The sequence below is a fragment of the Hordeum vulgare genome, chromosome 7H, assembly GCF_904849725.1.
Source record: "Hordeum vulgare subsp. vulgare chromosome 7H, MorexV3_pseudomolecules_assembly, whole genome shotgun sequence".
NCBI lineage: Eukaryota > Viridiplantae > Streptophyta > Magnoliopsida > Poales > Poaceae > Hordeum > Hordeum vulgare.
Genome location: NC_058524.1, coordinates 43,292,271 through 43,316,611, shown reverse-complemented (window position 1 = coordinate 43,316,611; position 24,341 = coordinate 43,292,271). Strand labels below are relative to the sequence as shown.

The window sequence follows — 24,341 nt, the reverse complement described above, 5'->3', positions numbered from 1 at the left end:
TCAGTTAATTCTTCTGAGCACCCATTTCTATTTTCGATTCTATTGCTCCAGATAGGGTTCTTAGGCAGCTGAAGAAAATAATCTAAGACACATGAAAATCAGTTTAATAAAATTTTGTTTAACATTCCTCTTGTAATGATAGATTATCCCCACCCTTACCCCGTCCCCGGAATGTTTCATCTTATTTGCGTATCATTGACCATAATGTTCCACTCCTCACGCGGGTTATGGAGGAGGCTGTGTGAGCCACCCGTGTAGGGTCCAAATTTTGCCTCCCATCATCTCCTTCTGGCTACCAGTTTCCCTCGGCATTCCAAGTTCCATGAAATGTATGCCATATTATCCTGACGGTTGACACTTGGCACCATCACTATTACTTGTCTAGGAGGGTTGCTAGAGGTTCATTATGCATCCTAAGAGGGGGTTCCACCTCCATCAACTCTTTCCCCCTCATCTCCATCATGTTAATTTATCCCATCCATATGCAAGTAATCTGTTGTCGGCAAGTGGACAAGAATTTGACAACGCAAATCATATAATAGTGCTAAGATTACAAGGTTTTGATAGCTAGGATGATGATTGGTTTTTATCTATTGTTACTACAATTTTGTTATGCTTAATGTCTATTACTAGGGCCCGAGTAATATGGTCTCATATCTGAACCATATATGTTTTCATGGTGCCAATGTGTTTGGATTGTACCTGCAAGTGGTATGCACCTATTATATCCGGAAAAGTGACATGAGGGTGACATACCGAGATATCAACGGGGCGAGTTGTAATTTGATATTTCCATGTATTCGCGAAGTGTTAGTGCGTTGGTATGGTTGTCTCTCAAAATGACACCTTCATTACCCTTCATTTAAACTTTGACCATGGTGACATGGAAGGGTAGGACTATAGATGTTAGGCAAGTTATTGTTCTTATAAATAAGCAAGTTCAGCTACATCCTAATACATGCCTACAAAAAGTAAGAGAACATGAGCTTGGTTTATATACTTTGTTATATGAACTATGAATCGATAATATGATTGATGATGTCTATGCAATGTCTCAATATCCATTCTCCGGTCTATGTTCTCCATAACTGTTTGTTCTCTTTAAATACTTTTAACTTGGTAGTTGCTAGGTAGGTTCTCCTCTCATTAATTTTCTTTAACCTACAACAATGAAATCACTTAGTTGTCATTAATACTGATTTAATTCCCTCAAGCAAATGTTTCCACAGATATGGCTGAGTGCGAAAGCCTCATATGCCAAACTCTTAACAATATTGTTGTGTTCACACAGTGTCAAATATAAATTAGGGTTGTAAGTACTTGAATGGCAGCTAATGACCAATACGTGCACACAATTAGAGTAATTGTCTTGGTCCCAATGAAGCTATTGAGATTCTCAATCTCACTATCCTTGCTAGTTACAAAGATTAATATAATTTGTAGAAAGAATTGATGGATGCAAAAATATTAAATAATGGTTTAGATTGTAAACAATAAATAAAAAGAGCGATCGAGGTTTAAGCAATTAAAATGAATGAATTGGGATCCATAACTTGACTAGTGGCATCTTTTCATAAATAATAACATAGCAGGTGTGACGAACAAATTCGTATCGACTAAATTAGAGTTTTCATAATTGTGATTACACATGACATAATCATATAAGCATCACGTCCTTACATATATAAATTGTTATCCAATTGTATCTATAGCTAATACTCTATCTCAAGACTGCTATCCAACATGCATCACAAAAGTATTAAGCAAAATAAATCATTACATTAAGCATGATGACATAATGTTGATAATATATTTTCTTTATCCTTAGTTCATCACCGGGACAACTACACATTATCTTTTTGTCCTTATTGGAAATAATATAGTATGAGCATTTTCCATTTTTTTGTCACCGTGGTATATTGTTTGCAAGATTTAAGAGCAACTCCAACGCGACGACCCAAACGGATGGTGCTTTTGTCCGTGTGCGAGCCAAATATGATCCAAATTTGCGACAAAATGGGTCCGCGCAGACACAAAATAGACACAAAATGAAAATGTGTCTCTGCGTTGGGCCATAATTTTTGTCCGCGCGTACCCAAATAGACATGGGCAAACGAAATGGGTCCTCCCACTGAAGTTGCTCTAAACATGGCTTGTGTAGAACTAATAGATCGAAGAGCATATATGTATATACATTATGCAAGAAAGGACTTATATGGATCTAAAAACGAATCATGTATATATTTGATCATAAAGGTATAATTCATCACACTCCGACAAATACACCACAAATTATATCACATGGATCACAATTATGTAGTGCAGCTCATGTGATAATTGTATTGCGGAACTAGGGAGAGAGAGATTGCCATCTAGCTATTGTTATGAACCCATAGTCCAAAGAAGAATACTCACACATAGGTATGCTGATAGCAAGGATATTGAAGAGGCCCTTTTCATCCTTGTATGGACCAAAAAATACTCTTCGTTCCTGACCTGGTCGAAGAACTACTCTTTGGTCCTGATATGGACGAAGAGTGCATAAACGGTCATCAAATCATGTGTGAGGACAACCCCTATAGACCAGAGCTTGTCCCGGTCAAACCCTCGCACCCGCATTGACGAGGAGAACCAATATTCAGATGAAGAACCACTTGAACCGTCTATTGTCGAGGACAAATTTCTCCTTTCAATAAACACTAGGCACCGCAAGCCTATATCATGCTCGGTGATTATTTTTATCCCAATTAACCACATACATATGCTCATGTAGAACTAAAAATGGGGCATATCCCGTCGGAAGAAAAGAAAAATAAGACAGTAGCCTAGAGAGGTGACCACATGGCACTATGTCGGCTCGAATTACCGGATTTATATAACTTTAACAACTGGATAAATGGATCAGCAAAACCAATCTTTGCCCATGGACTATAGATATATATATATTCTGAAGAAAAATTCTCTTGGCACTTTATTTGGAAACAGGCAAAGTTACATCTTTCAGTACATGCATGCGATAAGAGGAAAGTTGGCGGGTCATTATCTCTTACGTACCCATGGAATATTTGACCGTGTCACGTTTGTCAACTTTGTTATTATACGTACTACCTACCACCGCGTTTGTAGAACGATTAAGACGCACGTGCAAAGCCGCGTAAGCTTTGTTTTGAAAGTCGATCAGGTCATTGCACTTGCACTTGCACTTGCACCAGGTGTAGAGAGCAAAACCCATATCCGGTTTGTGGTGTACTCCACTAGCTAGTTATTTAATCCACCAGGACCTGATCAAAAGCACGGTGGCGACGGCGCTTCTTCCTCATTAGAAGAAGCAGGGGGATTCCTATATAGACAAAGGATCTGGTCTTTGTTTCTCATGCGCGCGTGTCGCCGTCAGCTAACAACACAGGAACATTCCCTCTGAAAAGAGAAGAACACGCAAACAAACTGGTTTGAACTGTTCTTGCACGGATCCATGGTTATTGCTCATGGCTGCTATATAAACACACAAACCAAACCAGCGAACGCAAACACGACAACATAGCTCTCTTCTCGAAATCGGACATGGATTCTAGAACAGCATTCCGCGGCGCTCTGCTACTGCTGGTGACACTGCTTCCTCTTTCGGCCAGTGCCTCAAGCAAGGTTAGATCCATTCTGCGGTCCTCTTCCAATTTGTTTTCTTGCCGGATTAATTAGGTCTGGTTGCTCAGATATAAATATTTCGTTGAAAACTTATGCGACAAAATGAATTTCAGCTCTACATCGTTTACATGGGGGACAAGAAGCATGATGACCCGTCCGTGGTCACCGCGTCTCACCATGACATGCTAACCTCTGTTTTTGGGAGGTACTATATAACTAGCCACAAGTTCATTTTGTTCAAAAAGAAAAACGAGGAGTTCATGTTGCTTCCTAGACGTATTAATTACTGGTGATTTTCTCACCCTCATTTTCCTTGGCAACAGCAAGGATGAAGCCTTGAGGTCAATAGTTTACAGTTACAAGCATGGATTTTCTGGTTTTGCGGCGATGCTCACCAAGTCTCAGGCTGAGACAATCGCAAGTAAGTAATTGTCAGTCCTAGTCATCATTGTAACTAATTGCATGGCTGACATGAACTAATGGCAAATTTTGAATGTAGAATTCCCTGAAGTCGTCACTGTGAAACCTAACACTTTTCACGAAACGCACACAACTCGGAGCTGGGACTTTCTCGGCCTTGACCATAACCAACCAGGACAACAACCGGGACTTCTCAAAAAAGCAAAGTACGGTGAAGATGTCATCGTGGGTGTGATCGATACAGGTTTGCAATCCCACCCCTCAAAGCTTAAATCCTGAATATGAGAAATTACAATGCCGAATAAATTAATTCCATGAATATGCATCTTATTTATAGGCATATGGCCTGAATCACGAAGCTTTGATGACAACGGGTATAGCCCTGTACCGGCACGCTGGAAAGGGAAATGCCAAACTGGTGACGACTTCAACGCCACAAGCTGCAATAGAAAGATCATCGGCGCACGCTGGTATGGTCGTGGAATCAGTGACGAGGTGCTAAAGAAAAACTACAAGTCGCCTAGGGACATTGAAGGCCATGGCACGCACGTCGCCTCGACCATCGCTGGTGGCGAAGTGCAGGGAGTGAGCTACGGAGGCCTAGGCATGGGTGTGGCACGTGGTGGAGCGCCACGTGCACGACTAAGTATCTACAAGGCATGTTGGTTGGGCGGGGGTTGCCCGGTAGCAGCGGTCCTTGCGGCTATCGATGACGCCATACATGACGGTGTGGATGTCTTGTCGCTCTCGCTTGGTGGGGCTGGTACCGAGTTTCCTGGGACACTCCATGCTGTGCAAAGAGGGATCTCCGTCGTGTTCGCCGGAGGGAATGATGGCCCTGTGCCACAGACGGTGGCTAATGCGCTGCCGTGGGTTACGACGGTGGCCGCCAGCACGATTGACCGGTCTTTTCCAACCTTGATATCGCTCGGAAACAAAGAAAAGCTGGTGGTATGTGCATGCTACAAACAGACATTCTTCAAGTTTTACATTTAATTTGCGTAATTGATAGATCCGGGGCGATAAAATAGGTTTTATATTTTTGTCAATTGACTTGATCCATGTCCGTTCGTGGAAACAAACAAAAAAAACCTTTTAGCTCATCCCTGAAGCTAGATTTCCTGATTCCTTTAGTTAATTCTTAATGTATGGTTGATTCGTAATACAGGGGCAATCTCTTCACAACAATGCATCTTTGATCAGCGGCGACTTTAAAGGTCTTGTTTATGCCGGGAGGTAATGAAATAAAAATATATAGTTATGCATCTGTGATTACTTAACGCGTTTTATGTAGTTGTCCACTTTTGTAACCACGATTTAGGGATTTATCAACTATACTGAATTAAAACTTTTGCACAGCTGTGACACGGAGTCATCACTAGCATTGAGCAACGTCACCGGCAAAATTGTCTTGTGTTATCAACCTATGGCGGGGAGAAGCATGCCGCCTCGACAAGCACTCCCCATAGCCATCAAACTCACCGCCATGGCTGGCGCCAAGGGCCTCATATTTGCACAGTACACTACAAACCTCCCCGACATCCTGACTTTGTGTAAGGGCGTTATGCCCTGTGTAGTCGTTGATTTTGAGATCGCACAACGAATTGCCTCCTATTGGAGTTGGGACAAAGGGTGAGTGCATGCCGCGTTGTCTGAAATAGAGTTGAATGCGTTTTATTCTTGTCCGGAAACTCATGCCAATCATGCGTCATGCTAGAAATGCGGTGGTGAAGGTGTCACCTGCCATGACCGTTGTTGGAAAAGGGGTGTTGTCGCCGAGGGTCGCCTCATTCTCATCGAGAGGTCCAAGCATGTTGTTTCCTAACATACTCAAGGTATATATTATTCTCAACTTCCTAACTTGAGACAATTGTTGCCACTGTATTGGTTGTGACCTATCCTCCCAAGATTTTCTAAACTTAAAGACTTCTTATCTAATTATCAATACACATGTTTGAACTTTGAACAGCCAGACATTGCTGCACCTGGCGTCGGCATCTTGGCGGCATGGGATGGCTCCTACCAGTTCGGTTCGGGAACATCCATGGCGTGCCCACATGTCTCTGCGGTGACCGCATTGCTCAAGTCGGTTCACCCTGACTGGTCACCTGCCATGATCAAGTCTGCCATTGTAACCACGGGTACGAACATTGAAATACAGAAAATACATGAAAACAACTCGTCAAAATACATAACTGACCTTGATTGCTTCTTGTCTTGGCTGCAGCATCTGTGACTGATCGTTTTGGCATGCCAATCCAAGCAGAAGCGGTCCCAAGGAAACTAGCCGACCCCTTCGACTTTGGTGGTGGACACATTAACCCAGATAGAGCAGTTGACCCTGGCTTGGTATATGACATGGACGCAAGGGAATACAACAAGTTTTTCAACTGCACTCTTGGATATTTAGACGGTTGTGAGTCCTACTACCTCAATCTCAACCTCCCGTCAATTGCCGTGCCAGACCTCAAGGACCATGTCATGCTTCGGCGCACTGTGACTAATGTTGGGCCTACGGAAGCAACATATCATTTACTCGTGGAAGCTCCAGCAGGGATAGATGTGTCCGTGGAACCATCTGTGATTAGTTTCACCAAAGGAAGCAGTAGAAGCGTGACCTTTATGGTGACATTCACAACAAGGCAGAGAGTGCAAGGGGGATACACTTTCGGAAGCTTGACATGGTCAAACGGAAGTACCCACTCAGTGAAAATTCCTGTTGCTGTACGGACTGTGATACAAGACTTCGTTGCGGATACCGCTTAAACTCATATCTTGTTATTGTACACGATTCTTTGTGTATTCATTTAGATCGCATAAAAACCATAGGAGAAAATTTTAGTATTGAATTCGTACATCATAATTATTTTATACAGAAATAGTATGATTCTTGTTTGCAAAGCTGTGGTTTCTTCACGAACTAGTACAAAAGTGGCAATTAATAAGAGAATGTCGGATCATATATATATCATTGGCATGAACTCCAATAAGCAGATGGTGGGGACAACTTTGCACTCTCAGGGGACCGAGAAACAAAGCCAAAGAGGAGATCACATTGGGCGCCTATGTCGTATAGACCTATGGAAAGAAAGGAACCAGAGAGTGTTCGAATGCAAGGAGAAGACACCACTTGCGCTGGTTGGACTAATCAAACAGGACGTCCGAATGTTAGCACAGGCAATGAGAGGGGCAACCACCTTGGGAGAATGATGTAGTGGTTCATGGTGTTCCTATAACGTGTTTGTCCCCTTCTTTCTCTTCTTGTTTTCTGTTTGGATGCATGGGGATCGGACCAGGGCTATCCAAGTTTTATCCTGTCATCCCTGTATGACTCGTGATTTCCTTTCCCTATAATGCAAAGGCAGAGCTCCTGCTCTTCACGTCAAAAAAAACTCAAATAAGTCACAACCACTAATGTAAAGCTTCCAAACCTTTCTTTCCCGATTGAAAAGGTTGTTTAACTGAAACTGAAAGGAAATTAACACAATCGAATTTTCTTTGCTTAGAAAATATCACTCAATTCATGGACGGCTGCAAATGTGTAAAATGCTCGTGTTAGTACACTGATTTTTTTTTAGAAAACGAGGATCACCCCTGACCTCTGCCTCATGATGATACATGTTGCCATTTTCTTAAGCTAATAAGGTTCCAAACAGGTTCTATATTCAAAAAAGAGCACAAATAGCTCACAAAAGAAAACAAAACCAAATGCCGCATCTGGCAAGGTACAGATAAAAATAGGCAATGATGACTAAACACCTAGCTTATTAGTGTGCCTCCACCGTTGAAGCTAGCCCGCGTTTCCCACGTTAAAGCTAGGCAATGATGACTAAACACCGTCCATATCAGTTTGAAGCTACCCCGCATTACCGTCTCCCACCGGCTGGACCCAATAACCAAAAGCTTCCTGGACTCCGTCGGCGTGAGTAACGGGCACATACGGATGCAAGTTGTAGCTCTGTAAATGACCTGCAGAAAATTGGTGAAGTTCTTCCTGTAAAAAATCATGTCATTTCTGCAGTTTCATATAGCCCAAAGCATGGCACAAATTCCTATTATGAAGTTAACTTATGTTTACATTGTTATCAGATTTTGCACAATTTCCGTTAAACTATCATGATCTTTATTCATCGTTGCTCTCGAGGTCCACACATCAAGATCCTTATTTTTGTCGTTGCTGATTTCAAGATCCTTCGATTCTACTGCTCTAGATATGGTTCTTAGCCGGGTAAAGGAAAATTGAAACACATTACAATTATGGTAATATATTTATGTTACACACCATTTTCTAATGATGGATTATCTACCACAGTCAACCCTCACCCCTGCAGGTCGATGGGCCATCTTTTTTTTTTTTCCAGAAAGGAGGGTGAAACCTCGGGCTTGTCCATCATTCTTGTACACCCTTACCTAGGGATGACACCCGCAGGGTATGGGTATGGGTGGAGCCATCTCATACCTTTATCCGTCCCTCCTGAGCTAACCCAACATCCTTACCCATACCCATCAACGGGTAATTTTTTTCCCATTCCCATTACCCGACAGGGTAGATGGGTACTCGCAGGTAAAATTATGCATGTTTGCAAATCAATAATTTGAACAACTTATAGTCATAGACAACAACATATAATCATAGTTTTAAAAAAATAGATTATAACAACAATGTGTACTTATAAATAAAGACATAGTGTAGATTGTAGAGACAATGATAAATTCATGAGAATATACAATACAGTGCCACATAAAATTTAACGAGAACCCGACGAAAAAATGTGAGTTTTGTGCGATTCTGAAATAAGAGTTAAAAATAGATGTGCACACAGACGAGGAGTTTACTATAGCATTGTCCAAGCAAAAAAGAGCCAGGAACGAGAACCAGAAGAAATAATCCCCATCCCTGCAAAATAAACAAATAATTCCCACGTTCAAAACTCCACCGCAGCGAATCCAGATTAGCTCATTTCAATTCTCATGGAATAAATAAAAAGAGGACACGTTACATGTTATTGATAAATGCATGCACGGGTATGTTTACTTTAATAAGGTTTTTACCCGCAGGTACTTGAATAATGGATACCCATTGTCATCCCTACCCTTACCGCTACTTTCCACTAGTTGTTTTCCTGTAGGGTCTTCAGACCTATAATTGACACTGACGTCATTTTCTTGCCAAGAACATGAAATTTCCAAACAAAATAAAAGAAAGACGAGAGATGATATCATAGAATTGACACCACACCATACTATGTTGGCCCGAATTAATTGATTGTTACTGGATCTATATAAGATCACCAAAACTAATATTTACCAAGGAATGTTTGAATGTGGCATAACTATCACAAGTCAACAAGGTCGCTTTCCCGGCCGTGTGTATTACTACGTACTGCCAGCCGCCCCGTATTTAGAAGGTCCAAATAGAGATGGTCCTGGCATCTAAGGCCCTGTTTGTTTCAGAAGTCCCGGGACTTTTTTTAGTCCCAACTTAAAAGTCCCTAGTCCCTACCCGTTTGTTTCCAGGGACTAAACAAGGACTAGAGGTCTTTAAATGATATGCAAAAAGACCATGTTATCCTTAATAATGTAGTAGAAGTTATTAAATGACATGCTAAAAGTAGGGGCATTGTTGGGAAAAGTGTTAAAAAAGTCCCAAAAGACCCTCCCACAGGGACTTCTCCAAATAGTCTCAAATACCCCCTTTTAGTCCCTAAAAGTCCCTCCTGTTTGTTTCACATGAGACTTTTTGAGACTTTTTTAGTCCCTACACCAAAAAATCCCTGAAAACAAACACCCCCTAAGCCGCCTCTATTATTTTATGCCTGACAAGCGGCGGAAGCTTGTCCGATGGTCGTAGCCGCTTCTACGTACTACAATAGCTATTGATGAATGCATGCACGTATATGCTTACACTAGTGAGATTTTTACCCTTGGATACTTGGATAATGGATACCCATTGTCATCCCTACCCTTACCGCTACTTTCCACCAGTTGTTTTCCTTGAATCATCACGGTGACTCCTGGGAGGCAGGCTTGCCTGTAGGGTCTTCAGACCTATAATTGACACTGATGTCATTTTCTTGTCAAGAACATGAAATTTCCAAACAAAATAAAAGAAAGACGAGAGATGATATCATAGAATTGACACCACACCATACTACGTTGGCCCGAATTAATTGATTGTTACTGGATCTATATAAGATCACCAAAACTAATATTTACCTAGGAATATTTGAACGTGGCATAACTATCACAAGTCAACAAGGTTGCTTTCCCGGCCGTGTGTATTACTACGTACTACCAGCCGCCCCGTATTTAGAAGGTCCAAATAGAGATGGTCTGGCATCTAAGCCGCCTCTATTATTGTATGTCTGACGAGCGGCGGAAGCTTGCCCGATGGTCGATCATATTAATTAGTAGGTCCTGGCATCTTTGAAACTCGATAAGGTCATTACATCAGTGATGTCATTTCTGTAATTATATACGGTTTGGTGCTAGTTGTTTAATCCTGGTAGACCTGATCAAAGCACGGTGCTTCTTCCCTAGAAAACGGACAGGCAAGGGGATTTACTAGTCTTTCTTTCTCACGTGTGCACCTAACGTCACGTAAACAAATACTCCCTCCGTTTCTAAATATAAGTCTTTTAATTTTTTTTATTAGAGGTCTACATACCAAGCAAAATAAATGAATTTATACTTTATAATATGTCTATATACATCCGTATATAGTCCAATAGTGAAACCTCTAGGAAGACTTATATTTAAAAACGAAGGAAGTAGGTTTGAAGTGTTCTTGCAGAGTTGCACCCAGCAGGATTATTGTTCTTGCTGGATGCTATATATACATTGAAACGGGAAACAAGGGAAGACACACAAGAAACATAGCACTTCTCTTGAAGTTAACACCAGTAGAAAACAATCCTTTCGTTCTAGCCAAAAATCCTCGAATTCGGGACTAATGTGAGCATTAGTCGAGATTCGAACGGTTAGGACGGCGGACAGAGCTTGACAGACATCAGTCTCAGTTCGAATGTAACATTTAGTCCTGGATGGAGACACCAACCAAGACTAAAGTGATTGCAACAGGAGCGATACCCTTTGGTCCCGTTTCATGTCTTCAACCTGGACTAAAGACCCGTCTTCAATGTTGATTTTGGACACCAAACGGGACTAGAAAGTTGCAATCATTGTCATGCATGTCATTTACATACCCTATCATTTACATATATATACTCCTTGAAATCATTGTCATGCATGTCATTTACAAGAGGAAGCATTAACGGGTTGGACCCGATCAAGGTGCCCGGGCACCTAGGTGCCCTAAACAAAAAATACATCTTACAACCAGGTGTAGTTACCGCCTAGCTATGTCTTCACCACGTGTCCTATCCCCATCCCCGCTAAAATTAGCCCTCGCCAGGCCATAACAGGATAGTGAAAATAAAACCCGATCCATTAGTTTATCATAACAGGATTCCCTCCATACTACCTTTTTTTTAATATACTCTCCCTCGTCAGATGAATATACTCCCTAGTTATCATGCACGTTGTTGGCTAATGGATGAAGCCCATCATCACACATTAGTTTATCCTCGGCAGTATGTATGGCTTCATACTCTTTTTTCGGCCATACTCCATACCCTAAGCACTTAATACTTCCTACTCACTCCATACTGCATACTCTATGACTAAGTATGCATATTGTGTGATTTTCTAGTAAGTGGTATGAACGATTTATATAAGATTCCCAAAATTTATATACAAGATAGTTGAAATGTTGTAATGTAACAGTACTATATACTATGATTTGTCATAGAAATCATAGTACTATAATGTCATTTCTTCGGAAGTATAAAGTATAGGTAGTATGGTACCTTTGACTCTGAGATCCCCAAGTATATGTATATCAGGATTTTGGTGCACCGGACGTGTACAGCTAGCTAGCTAGCACTTATCCATTCCATCAGATGCGCTGATGCCGTCCATGCGGTCAGAAAATTAGGAAACTAAGTGGAGCGCTAATTTGTCTAGCCATATCTATTAACCCGATCAAAAAAAAAATCCGGTCGGCTTGGATAGAATCGTAGGACAGGTGGCAGTCAGTTAAGTAGGGGGTAACTACACCTGGTTGTAGCAAAAAATGTCCACACACACAGAGACATATATATATATATATATATATATATATATATATATATATATATATATATATATATATATATATATATATACCCTGCCCCCCTTCCTCTGTTTTTTCCTGTGAGAAGGTGGGAGGTGTGTGCTAATTTGTTTTCCTTTACTATGCATAAGAGGTGTTCGATGAAATGCCTAAAAGCATGATGCCATTGATATGAGGTACCCGAGCCACACTTACGATTTCTCCTCTTTCTTCTCCTCGGTTCTTCCTCCTAGCTCTCGTCCCCGTCATCACTGTCGTTGATCGCCTGCGTCGATCTTGTCGCCGGCACCACCGTTGTAAGCCTCTTGTTCTCATCTCTTTTTTTAATAACAATATTCTTACTTGTATGAGAACTATGCATGAAATTTATATATTTATTTTTGCATTAATAACATTTGATCACTACTGTACTTTGGTTTTAATGTGATATGGATTTGTATTAATTTGGTCATTTCTCTATTCATGATGTTCTATAATGATTTTTGATATACTTAATTATATAATGCAGATGAGTCGACAATGGATGTACGACGATCGACACACTTAAGAGTATAATACAGGCCTGCATAATTTTATCGGTGTGGCATAATTTTATCGGTGTTGCTCAGGCAAACATCTGAATGGTTTTATGTCTTTTCCATGTGTTAATTGTGAGAATAAAAAGGATTATCTTCCTCGAGAATCCTTCACACCCACCTACTCCAGTCCCGTGTCATACCCAGCTATAATGTTTGGACCAAGCACGAAGAAAGAGGGGTTATGATGAAAGACAATGAAGAAGAAGAGGATGATGACAACTATGATATGTTCCCTGAATACGGAGATACTACAATCGAGGAAGCTGAAGATCAAGAGGCACCAGATGTGCCCGCTAATGATCTTCGTCGGGTCATTGTTGATGCACACAGAGAATAGGAAAGTGAAAAAGAAGAAGTTAAAGTTCGACCGCATGTTAGAGGATCACAAAAAATTGTTGTACCCAAATTACAAAGGTGGCAACACAAATCTCGGTACCACACTAAAATTGTTGCAATGGAAGACAAAGAATGGTTTATCTGACAAGGGATTTGAGAAGTTACTACAAATAATAAAGAAGAAGCTTCCAAAGGATAATGAATTGCCTGATAGTATGTATGAAGCAAACAAGGTTCTCCGCCCTCTAGAATTAGAGGTGCAGAAGATACATGCATGCCCTAATGACTCTATCTGCAAGGGCTATGAAATAGAGGAGGTTGTTGAGTTTTGTGTTGACTTTTTTTCTGACCGTAAGCCGATTGGTGTATCTCAATCGAGGCATGAGGGAAGACTTAGTGGAAAAGGCATGCAAGGAAAGAAAATAGTGATAAGTATGGATGTGCATTCTTTCACTCAATTAAACTACAAAGTACGTTCTACACAATTCCATGTTGGTGGCTCTGTATATCGAGGAACACATGGATATTGTATGCTCTAAGAACCCGAAGCAGTCCGGCCCCTGGATTAAACGTGCAAACATGACGAATTTTGGCGGTTGGTTGCAAACACATCTCATCATTAACAAATCTGTTGAACATCAACTGTAATTGTTGGACATGACACTATCTTCAACTGTAATGACTTTCCAAGGGTACGAAATAAATGAGAATACATTTTACATGACCGCCCAAGATAAAAAGAGCACCAACCAAAACAGTGGTATCCGCTATGATGCAACAAACACCAATAGGGAAAATGACACATATTATGGTTACATAAAAGAGATATGGAAACTTGACTATGGACGTGATTTTAAGTTCCCTTTGTTTCGGTGCGAATGGGTCAATCTGACATGAGGCGGTGTAAAGGTAGACTCGCAGTATAGAATGACAATAGTGGATCTCAACAATCTTGGATACACAGATGAACCATTCGTCCTAGCCAATAATGTGGTGCAGGTTTTCTATGTGAAGGACATGTCTACCAAACCGAGAAAAAGAAAATATAAGGAAGCAAATACATCATGCAATGAGCCAAAGCGCCCCATAGTTCTTTGAGGTAAAAGAACCATCGTGGGAATGGAGGACAAGTCAAACATGTCCAAAGATTATGAGAAGTTTGATGAAATTCCTCCCTTCATAGTGAAGACTGACCCAAGTATCCTGGTAAATGATGAAGGTTATTCATGGTTACGGTGCAATAAGAAAGGTACACACGCGAAGAAAAAGTTTTATACCCCAAGATCCCACCCTGGGATGTGACCGGCGGCTTCACCATCATCACTTTCTCTCTAGCGAGTTTTCGGGCTTATAACTGGAAAGTACCGATTCAGACAAACTGGAGGGAATCTTTGTAAGAGTTAGGGTATGTATGTGTTTTGGGTGTTATGAATCTTTATTAAGTTTCGAATTTTCGATTATATATTCCTATCCTTTTAGTATTTGAGATCAATGGTAGAAAGTTGCCAATGTAACTTGTTCTCCAACTTGTGACACTTTATGGGGTGATGCTCATGACCAGCTGGCAATGTGCTACAAATTTGAGGTCAGTGGAATAAAGTTGCCAATGTTACTTTGTCAAACCCTAGAGATGGGCAGAATTGGTTTTGCATACTTTGACCAAGCTAATTTATTCTCCTTGATGAACCCCTTAGCCTAGATGAATATTTAGACCATTTTAGCAGGCGTACCAAGTTTGAGCTCATTTGGTCATGTTTAGCAATTTAAAGTTTCTCAAACTAGAAAATTGAGAGAGATGGTTTTGAGGGAATTTGATGATGTTATCTTGTTCTCCAACACATGAGACTTCGCAAGATTATCAAATATGGCATTTGTGATATTCTATAATTTATGGTCAATATTTCCTTTGTAAGTATTTCAAAATGAAAATTTAAACTCCTCATGTTGACTAATAAAAACATACTATAATTTGGCAAAAGAATAACAATAAAATATAAACTAAAAATAATTAAAACAAAGGAAAAGGTATAAAACTAAAATAGCTAAACAAAATATGTTTTTGATTAAAACACTACCTATTTAAAATATCCTGAAAAGGACTAATACTAAAGCTAGATGAATAATAGATTTAGTCCCGGCTGGTGGCTATAACCGGGACTAAAGGTGAACCTATTGTCCTGGTTGTAGCCACCAACCGGGACTATAGGCCTAAGCTTTCGTGCCGTTTGGGCTGCTGAAATTTAGCTTTAGTCCCTGTTGGTGGGTGTGAGCAGGACGAAAGGCTCACCTTTAGTCCCGCTTGTAGCCACAAACCAGGACTAAATGCCCGCGGTATTTAATCGCGTCTTCTTCCTCCCCCAATCTTCCTCTCCATTTTCTCCCTCAAGCGACGACGCCGAACCACAACCACATAGCCAGGCTGCCTGTCATCGTCGCCAACAGAGCTCCCCCGACCCCTACGGCCTGCTAGTCCGAGTCATCGTGAGCCCCTCTTCCTCTCCATTTCCTTGTTGTTTAGCTCATGCCGCGAGTCCCTAGCTCCACCACTGCCATGGCCGATGCACCTTGCGCTCCCGAGCTCCCCTGCTTGCATCCTTGGCACCGACATCCTCGTGGGGTCCCCAGGATGTCGTAGCATGCCTTCCCTCGCACTCCATTGCCCTGTAGCATCTCATCCGTCTAACATGTATGACCTCCGGCTGCCACCTCCGGTTTCACTGCGTCGTGAGCTCTGGCCACCATGCACCCAGCTGCATGTCTTCCTCGATGTAGGCGAGCATATATATATATATGTGTGTGTGTGTGTGTGTGTGTGTGTGTGTGTGTAAATTGATGTATATATGTTTGTTAAATGGATGGATGCATCATTGATGAATTTCTATATATATATATGTTTTGTATACTCTCTTTTCTCATTAATTATATAGATAGATACATATATGGATAAACTAAAATATAGAACATTGCGATGAATTTTGTTTAGATGCTTTAGTGGTTACTTCATCCTGATGATAGCATTTGAAGTATCAATGATGATCTTGTTATGAATAGTTTTTAATATTTACGTAAATAGTAAGGACTCTTACAGGGCAATAAATATTATGTGGGCCAGCACGGGCTGCACCCCAGTAACCTCGGTTGTGGCTTTTGTGGCCCTCCGAACGGACAACGCTGCGTTTTCAGGTCGTCGGCGTCGAGCTCCGGCGATGCTGACGATCGTCATTAGGCACTAATTTCTGCCTAATTACTTTTGTTGCCTGAATATACCATGCAACATGGCCAATTTAATAACAGGACTCGTCGACAATCGTCGGAGTCGTCCTCGACGATTGCCGAAGGAGTCATCGTCCCCGATGATTGCCGGAGGAGGCCCCACGACCGCCGAAGGAGTCATCCCCGACAATCATCGGTGAGGAGACTCCCCAGTGATCGCCGAGGAGTCCCGAGTGATCACCGCTGAGGAGTACCCGGCAATCACCGGAGGAGCCCTTCGTCCGGCACGCGTCCTCCCCGTTGCCCTACCGGAGCCGGTTTATGCCATGCTGAATAGTTCCTTGTATAATTGCCGTTGATTTTTAATCATAGAATCATGAACAGAGGAAATGTCGTCGTTTGACGATGATAGGTCCCTGAGTGCCATTTGTGTTGGGATGATAGGGGTATATGCGACCGTTATCCTCACCTAGACAATGGTATGTCCTTCACTATGAAGCTATAGGATGACTTCGAGATTATTATGGTATGTAAATAGGACATGTATATTTCTTATTAATGAAGTATGCCATGTGCTTTTTTTCTTTAATTAACCTTTAAAATTTTGTTCTAGAACTCGACCAGTGAGTTCCCTGCCATGCATGATTCGATGTCTTGGACAAGCTCCTTTTTAAAGAGAAGGATGGTACAGAGTCTAAGATAGCTCACCTAAGAATGAAGCATTACACTTTTGTCTTTAAGGTAAAAAATAAGAAGATCACACATATTTTGGTTGTTCTAATTTAGAGCATTTTTCTAGGCATATGGGTTGGATGAGGACATGCACATTACCTTCGAACTTGGTAATGACGATGTTCGTGGTAATAATATAGAAATTTGGGTGCATTCAGATGTCTTGATTCCAGTTGTACCTACAGGGTGAGTTTGTCAACAGATTTGTTCGGTAATGTATATTAATTAGTGAAAATTATTTGGTACTCATCCTGATTAAACTTCTTTATTTTAAATTATCCGCTTATTTCTCTTCTACAAGAACGACATATAGTAGATCGGACCTACTACAGTTATGGCTCCGAGCTTACTTGGTTGGAAAAAAAATCATCTGGTCTCATTTATTCTCGATGTTCAGTATCATGCTAAATATAACATGACTGGCAATATTTATCGTGGATATGTGACACTAGTGCACCAGTTGAATCCTTATAACATCACTTCAGATAATTTCGTAAGAATTTTTTTACCATTATGTCACTAGTCCATCTTTTTCATACATTGTTCTTAAGAAAAACTAGTTTGCTAAATATGTTATTATTACTTATATTCTTCAATAGTTACTCCCCCTAGAGACCTTATGAATGCTGATTTGATAATGGTTAGCTTACCCCACTTTGGATGGGTTACCCTAGTAAATATAGAATATCTCGAAGTGAAGATACCTTGAAAATAGAAGGATGGAGCACGGCAATGAAAGCATCAACGCAACCACTTTGAGGCGATATCAATACCTTTTGCACAAGCCACGACTTGGAGATAGGTTGATCTATATTCTTCAAAGGGGAGATCCAGGAGTTTACCTTTTTATGCTATTTTACCTAGGAGAGAGCAGTAGTTAGTGTATAACTTGTGATAACTTGGTCACTTTCTAGTATGATAACAACTATAATGACGAGGAGTTCATATTTTTATACTATTTTACCTACAATGAGGAGTTCCTTCATTGGTATTAGTAGCTAGCGTCGAGTTGAATGGAAAACATAAAATGAAAATGAAAACCCTAAATGAAACAGAATTGAATGATAAACACAGAAAGAAAGGGGAAACACAAAATGAAACCCCTCCTCTCAAAAGAAAAAAAACCTAAACCCTAGCGCTCCTTTTAGTCTCGGTTGGTGTTACCAACCGAGACTAAAGGTTCCCCGGCCTCAGCGCTACGCAGCGGCCACGTGGAGCCCCATTATTCCCGGTTCATAACACGTCCGGGACTAAAAATGGGGGGCTTTATTCTAGATTGTTTTGTCCTGGTTGCACAACCGGTACTAAAGGCGCTTACGAACCTGGACTAAAGCATTGTTTTCTACTATTGCAGACATGGATTCCAGAACATAATTTTGTGGTCCTCTCCAGCTACTGGTGAGACTGTTGCCTCTTTCAACGAGCGCGTCGAGCAAAGTAAGATGCATATCATGGTCCTCCTTTGACAACATTTAACTTAATTAGCTTACATTCCAACTGTTTTCATACCAACTCTTGTAAATACCCTGCGTCAAAATTTCAGCTCTGGTATTGTTTGATGAAAACTTATGCAAACAAAATGAATTTCAGCTCTACATTGTGTGTATGGGGGACAATAAGCATGATGACCCGTCCATGGTCATCACATCGCACCATGACATACTAACATATGTTTTCAAGAGGTACTAGCTACCATTTCATGTTGCATCATAGCCTAATCAGCAGGAAGCAAACATGATTTGTGCTCACATTTTATTTTACTTGCAACCAAGGATGAAGCCTCGAGCTCCATAGTTTACAGTTACAAGAATGGATTTTCTAGGTTCGCAACGATGCTCACATAGTCTCAAGCCGAGGCAATTGCAAGTAAGTAATTTTGAACCCTAGCTGTTTATATCTACTTTCAAGATCGATATAAGCTAATCAACATATTTTGAATGTAGAATTTCCTGAAGTTGTCACCGTGAAGCCCAATGCTTTTCACGAAACACAGACAACTCGCAGCTGGGACTTCCTTAGCCTTGAACATAACCAAGCACCACAACAAGCAGGACTCCTCAAACAAGCAAAGTATGGTGAAGATGTCATTGTTGGTGTGATCGATTCAGGTTCGTACCCATCCTTAAACTTAAATGCAACACATGATAAATCCCTGGACCAGGAATATGTTAACTCCATGCATATGCATGCTTATTCATAGGCATATGACCTGTATCATGAAACTTTGATGACAACGGGTATGGTCATGTTCCGGCACGGTGGAAAGGGAAATGCCAGACTTGCCAGAAGTTCAACGCCACAAGATGCAACCGAAAGATCATTGGTGCGAGGTGGTACAGTCATGGTATCAGTGCCAAGGTGCTAAAGAATGACTACAAGTCTCCTAGGGACATCCAGGGCCATGTCACACATGTCGCATCAACATTCGCAGGCACGGAAGTGCAGGGTGTGAACGACGGGGCGTGGCATGCGGTGGGGCTCCACGTGGGCAGCTCGGTATCTACAAAGCGTGTTGGGTGGGTGGGGGTTGCCCTCACGCAGCGGTCTTTGTGGCCATCGACAACGCCATATATGGTAGCGTGGATGTCTTGTCGCTATCGATTGCATGGGTTGGTCATAAACTCCTTGGGACACCGCATGCTGTCCAACGAGGGATATCCGTCGTGTTCGTTGGAGGGAATGATGGTCCTGTGCTATAGACTGTAAGTAATGATGTACCATGGGTTACGACGGTGGCCACTAGCACGACTGACCGTTCTTTCCCGACGATGATATCCCTTGGAAACAAAGAAAAGTTTGTGGTACGTACCAAACCGTTTCTCTCTTTTATTTCAGAAAATATGTAAACTGTTTTCCATTTTGTGCCACATCCTATGTAGTGCAGTATCCCACGGAATATATTAATGAAAAAAACAAGTGATAAAAATATTAGTATCAGATAAAGTGTATTCCAAAACCAAAATAGTAGCATCAATATGTTTAGTCAAGTTGGTGTCGCCCTCTAGAGTGCACAAACTTTGCACGGATCATCATGATGCGATCAACTATTATAGCATTTGAAAACCTTAATTACATATAGAGTGTCTAAATAAAATTTTAGCTCTGGTTCATATCATTTGCATATGAGAGGGACTGTAAAACTAACAAAAAAAATGTATAACTCGCCCTTAAAGCTTTCCTAGATTAACTTGCTCTTTAATCTGTGACTCTTTTTCAATGTAGGGGCAGTCTATAAACTACAATGCGGCTACGAACTACAGCGGCTTTTAGGACCTTGTATATGCGGAGAGGTAATGAAAGAAACCAGTCGTTTGATGACATTTGATTGACTGTAAAATTCCACGCTTTACGGAACCATGTTCAATTTTAAAACTTCTGTGCAGCTGCGACGCGGAATCACTGGCGTTGAGCAATGTCACCGGCAATCCTATGTTATGCACCAGCCCGGGCAGCCACCACGCCGCCCAAGCAATCAGTCCCTTCGGCAATCAAGAGTACCGTCAAAGCAGGGGCCAAGGGCCTCATTTTCGCACAGTACACCGCCAACAATCTGCACCACCTGGCCACGTGCAAGGGAATTATGCCTTGCGCTCTCATGGATTTTGAGATCGCACATCGAATTTTCCCCTACTGGGAAATGACGGAGTGAGAGTTTGTAACAGAACTTCAAACTAAAGTGTGAACATATGTACCTTTTTCTTATCCAAGAACTAATTCATGTATGCGTCATGTGTTTATGAATACGGTGGTGAAGGTGTCGCCGGCAGTAAGCGTTGTCGGCGTGTTGTCACCGAGGGCCACCTCCTTCTCGTCAAGAGGTTCAAGCCTATTATTCCCTAGCATACTTAAGGTATATATCATTATCATATAAACTTCGGACAAATAATTAAATTTGTGTCATTGTTGATTTGTTACGTAGCCCCTCTAGTGTTTTAGAACTAAAGGCATTCATATATAATTCTTGATACACATGCTTCAACAGCCCGACATTACTGCACCCGACGTCAGTATCGGGTAGCTCCTATGCATTCTGTTCTGGGACATCCATGGTGTGCCCGCATGTCTCTGCGGTGACTACGATACTCAAGTCGGTTCATCCTGATTGGTCACCTGTCATGATCAAGTCTGCCATTGTCAACACAGGTATGAACGTTGAAATACAAAATATACATCAAAATAACTCATCAGAATATATGACTAACTTGAATATTGTTCCTCCGCACTGCTTAGAGCCTCTGTGACTGATCATTTTGGCATGCCGATCCAAGCAGAAGGGGTCCCAAGGAAACTAGCCGGCCCGTTCGACTTTGGTGGTGGCCACATGGACCCATATAGAGCCGTTAACCCTGGCTTAGTTTACAATGTGGATGCAAGGGAATACAACAAGTTTTTTAACTGCACCCTTGGTTGTGAGTCCTACAAGCTCAATCTCAACCTCCCGTCAATCACTGTGCCAAACCTCAAGGACCATGTCATTCTTTGCCGCACAGTGACTAACGTTGGGCCAGCGGATGCGACATATCACTTAGTTTTTAAATCTCCGGCAGTGGTAGATGTGACTGTGGAACCATCTGTGATTAGTTTCACCCAAAGCAGCAGTAGCAGCATGACGTTTGTGGTGAAGTTCACAACAAGGCAGAGAGTGCAGGGAGGATACACTTTTGGGGGCTTGACATGGTCAGACGAAAGTACCCACTCAGTGAGAATTCCTCTCGCCATATGGACTGTGATACAAGACTTCCTTGCGGATACATCTTAAGCTCATAACTAGTTTGTGTACACCTCCTTTGTGTATTCATGCACGCCACATAAAAATATAGTACAAACATGCATGTCAAATTTGTACGTCATAACTGAAAATTTTATACGGATACATAATGATTTTTCTTTGCAAATGGGATAGTTCTATTCACAAGATTGTACAAAAAAATGCATTTTATGAGAACACTGCTGAGAAAAATATCATATAATAGAGTTCATCGACATGAAATAGACTAAGTGACAACAAGCTATCTAAGGGCCCCAACCCCCAACCCTTTCTTTCTTGACGAAAATGTTCTAACGTGGAAATGAAAATGAACCAACACAATCGATTTTTAAGTGGGCAAATACAATTGGATTCATGGACGCCTCTTAATGTCCAAAATACTCGTGATAGTACATTCATGTTTTCCTCGTTATCAAAGTTTGTTGAATTGTCCTTGTGCCCTTATTCCTTGATGTTTGGTCCAGACTTCCAGATCCTTATTTTCGCAGTTGTCGTTCATTGTTTCAGTTCCGAGAACCAAAGTTCTTTTATGATTGTACTGTTGCACACATGGTTCTTAGCCGGGTGAGAAAATGAAACACATGACATTTACTACAATAAAACTATGTTGGGAAAAGCAACATTTTAGTGTGCACACCCAGTCATTCCTGTGTGTGATCCTGGCATCCATCCAATAGCACACGTATGCTACGAATCAACATAGTAGATAATTGACCATCTCCATTCATATATACCTCGTACCTTTCCCCATTCCTACCGAGAACCATCTCCTCCACTCGGCTATAGATGGATGCAGTGAAAACAACACCCATTGGCATTATACGGTGGGGCTGTAACATGAGGCACTAGCGGATGGATCATTTTGTGCAGGGTGAGATAGATAAGTTGAGGCTTAAAGGCGATAGAGGGCTTGCTTGAATTGTTAGGCGGAAGGTTTTGGGTCAGGCGGGGATGGGAGGAGCTAGAAGGTGAGAGAGGGGTTGGCTGGAATGAGGCACACCACTTCATCGACTGAGACGGTGCCATGATAACCTACAAGTGCAAGGGAACTATCGTAATATTTTTGATAATTAAGAGTGTCGTATCCAATGAGGAGCAGAAGAAATTGGTTGATGAAAACTAGTATGAAATCACTTAAAAGTTGCAAAGATTGTTTGGCAGTTTGTCTGATCATAAGCTAAATTTCAAGAACGTAGGAAGTAACATAAGTGTAAGGGTGCAACAAGTAGATTAATCTTAATTGTGCTAAGAACAAGGCCGTTGTTTTACTTATAGGGATCAACGCACTCTCGAGGACACGATGGATTTCACCAAGTTGCTTTCATTAAGGTTCATTGAGTTAATATTCATTGCTTTTATAATTTGTTGTTTGGTGATGCCTATGATAATGTGTTGATCTTACTTGGACAACAACATACTTGTGATTATACCCTCTATCCAAACATCCGCAAATACAAGAGAATAATTAAGATAACATCTAACCACAGCCATAAACTTTGGGGTTCCAACTACCCCTCATGCAATAGTTCATAAACTTAGGGTTTGGTAATTTATATATGCCATTCCAACCACTCATCACGAACAACCAGGTCACACAATGCTCTCATTTAGGCCAATGAAGGTGGAGTGTTATGGAGTCGATGTTCGCACATCATAACATATTATCAAAACACTGAACAATATTCAACCTCACAAGAATAAAAACAACAAAGTTTATCGCATGTCCTCAAGAACGTAAAGGACTACTTAAAACACATCATATGGATAATGATAAATGTAGATGAATATATGAATAACAATCTACATATATGATTTTTCACCTATAAAACTTCTAAGCATGAAAAATTTAGAGTATAAACACTAGAAACTATACTTAGTAGAGGATACGAGCTTAATGTTCATAGATATCAAAAATTTAGGGTGGAGGGGATTAATGGAGATGAAGATGTTGATGTAGATGGCGACCCCAATGTTAGTTGGTGTCTTGGTGACGATGATTGCTTTGAATTACCCCTCCTAGTGGGATGGATCTCTGACAGAAACAAACTACCAGAGGGCAAAGGTGCTCCACCTCTCTTCCCCTCATAGACGGCGGCGAAAAAATCTTGTGGAAACCCTTTACGTGTTTGAAACCGAAGGAAAAAATATAGGACAAAGGGCATTGGGAGGCGGTCCATATGGCCCCACGTTGGTCCACCACGTGGCAAAGGGTTGTGCATGGGCCCCACTGGGATCTTCCGACCCCATCTTCTACCTCCATGGGTTTTTTCTCGTAATGGTTTTTTGAATTTTTTGCTGATTTATTGAGATACGGAAAATTGCTTTCTTCACATCCGTATTGGTCTTCATGTTTGCTAGTGTTTCGATAAATTTCGTCTCCATGTGTTTCATGCAAATTGAAGAGAAAAGACATTATAATTGAGTTTTATTGTGCAAAATATAAATGAAAAAAGCAAATTATAATAAGAAATAGGAAATT

At 41.2% G+C, this 24,341-nt stretch overlaps 1 protein-coding gene and 1 pseudogene across 1 annotated transcript; both read left to right on the top strand.

Moving 5' to 3' along the window:
* The first annotated feature begins 3,542 nt into the window (after positions 1-3,542).
* Positions 3,543-6,850, top strand: LOC123412707 (subtilisin-like protease SBT3.9). Its single transcript, XM_045105645.1, has 10 exons — positions 3,543-3,642; positions 3,756-3,847; positions 3,966-4,063; positions 4,142-4,306; positions 4,400-5,013; positions 5,231-5,298; positions 5,422-5,694; positions 5,780-5,897; positions 6,032-6,203; positions 6,290-6,850. Exons 1-10 carry the CDS (start codon positions 3,562-3,564, stop codon positions 6,826-6,828), a joined length of 2,220 nt encoding a protein of 739 aa, XP_044961580.1. The 5' UTR covers positions 3,543-3,561; the 3' UTR covers positions 6,829-6,850.
* An 11,600-nt stretch (positions 6,851-18,450) lies between these two features.
* LOC123412706 lies at positions 18,451-21,853 on the top strand (annotated as a pseudogene).
* The last annotated feature ends 2,488 nt before the right edge of the window (positions 21,854-24,341 follow it).